This window comes from Perkinsus marinus (assembly GCF_000006405.1).
Source record: "Perkinsus marinus ATCC 50983 genomic scaffold scf_1104296939738, whole genome shotgun sequence".
Classification (NCBI taxonomy): Eukaryota; Perkinsozoa; order Perkinsida; family Perkinsidae; genus Perkinsus; species Perkinsus marinus.
In genome coordinates, this window is record NW_003213091.1 from 1 (window position 1) to 909 (window position 909).

Below are 909 nucleotides of genomic sequence, written 5' to 3' on the forward strand. Positions count from 1 at the left end.
TTTCTGTCATGAACTGAGATACACTCAGGCCTTATCTCCTAGAGGCATCAGTCAATCGCTTGAGGGAAACGCTGGTGGTCCTGAAGAAGTACCTTGACTGGATGACTAGTTTTGTTGAAGGATTCGTTTATGTCGTAGATACCTTCACAGCAACGCACGACAACGTTGAAATTGCCCGTCCCAACTGAGCTGCAATCCTTGATTCGGAATGCACTCAACCATACCCGCCCGACGACATCCCCCGCTGTTCACGGGGAGAACGTCCATACAGCCCAATCACCAACAGAGGGGGAGACGAGGCGGCATCATAAGAGAGGTGTGGGTAAACTCGGTACAAAGCTCGAGGATTATCAGGTGAGAGGATAGTGTGTTGTGTCTAAATTTCAACCGTCGGCTGTCAGCTTGGGAGATCGGTGGGCAAGGGAGCGTATGCTACGGTTCGACTGGCACATCACATGCCTACAGGGACGAATGTGGCGATGAAGGTGAACACTGACGAGCCACCTTACGACTATACTCAGAGTGCATGTGCTAGGTATATGATAAAATAAAGCTATTGGACCCACAGAAACGGAAGGGTGTTAAGCGGGAAATCAAGCTGCTGGAGCGGATGTCGCATCCCAACATTATTCATTTCCACGATGCTTTGGACTCTACTCGGCAAATCTTCATCGTCACCGAGTAGGTTCGTCCGCTGTGGCTGTTATATCAGGGCTGTAGTGTTAGATATGCTGGTGGCGGTTCCCTGCATGCTCTGCTGAAGCGAAAACCTGGTCGACGACTTGATGAGGCCACTGCTGGGAAAATATTCTTGCAGGTCGCACAGGGTGTTAAATACATGCATGATAGATGCATTGTTCACAGGTGGGGAGGATAACATGAAAATGATACTCGTGATTGGATATCTTG

The 909-nt window shown here is 49.4% G+C and overlaps 1 protein-coding gene across 1 annotated transcript; it reads left to right on the forward strand.

The window, feature by feature from the left end:
- Positions 1-455: 455 nt before the first annotated feature.
- On the forward strand, positions 456-877 carry Pmar_PMAR020995 (cell division cycle 2, putative; the record flags this gene model as incomplete). Its single annotated transcript, XM_002782465.1, has 3 exons — positions 456-485; positions 536-681; positions 727-877. 3 exons carry the CDS (start codon positions 456-458, stop codon positions 875-877), a joined length of 327 nt encoding a protein of 108 aa, XP_002782511.1.
- Positions 878-909: the final 32 nt, after the last annotated feature.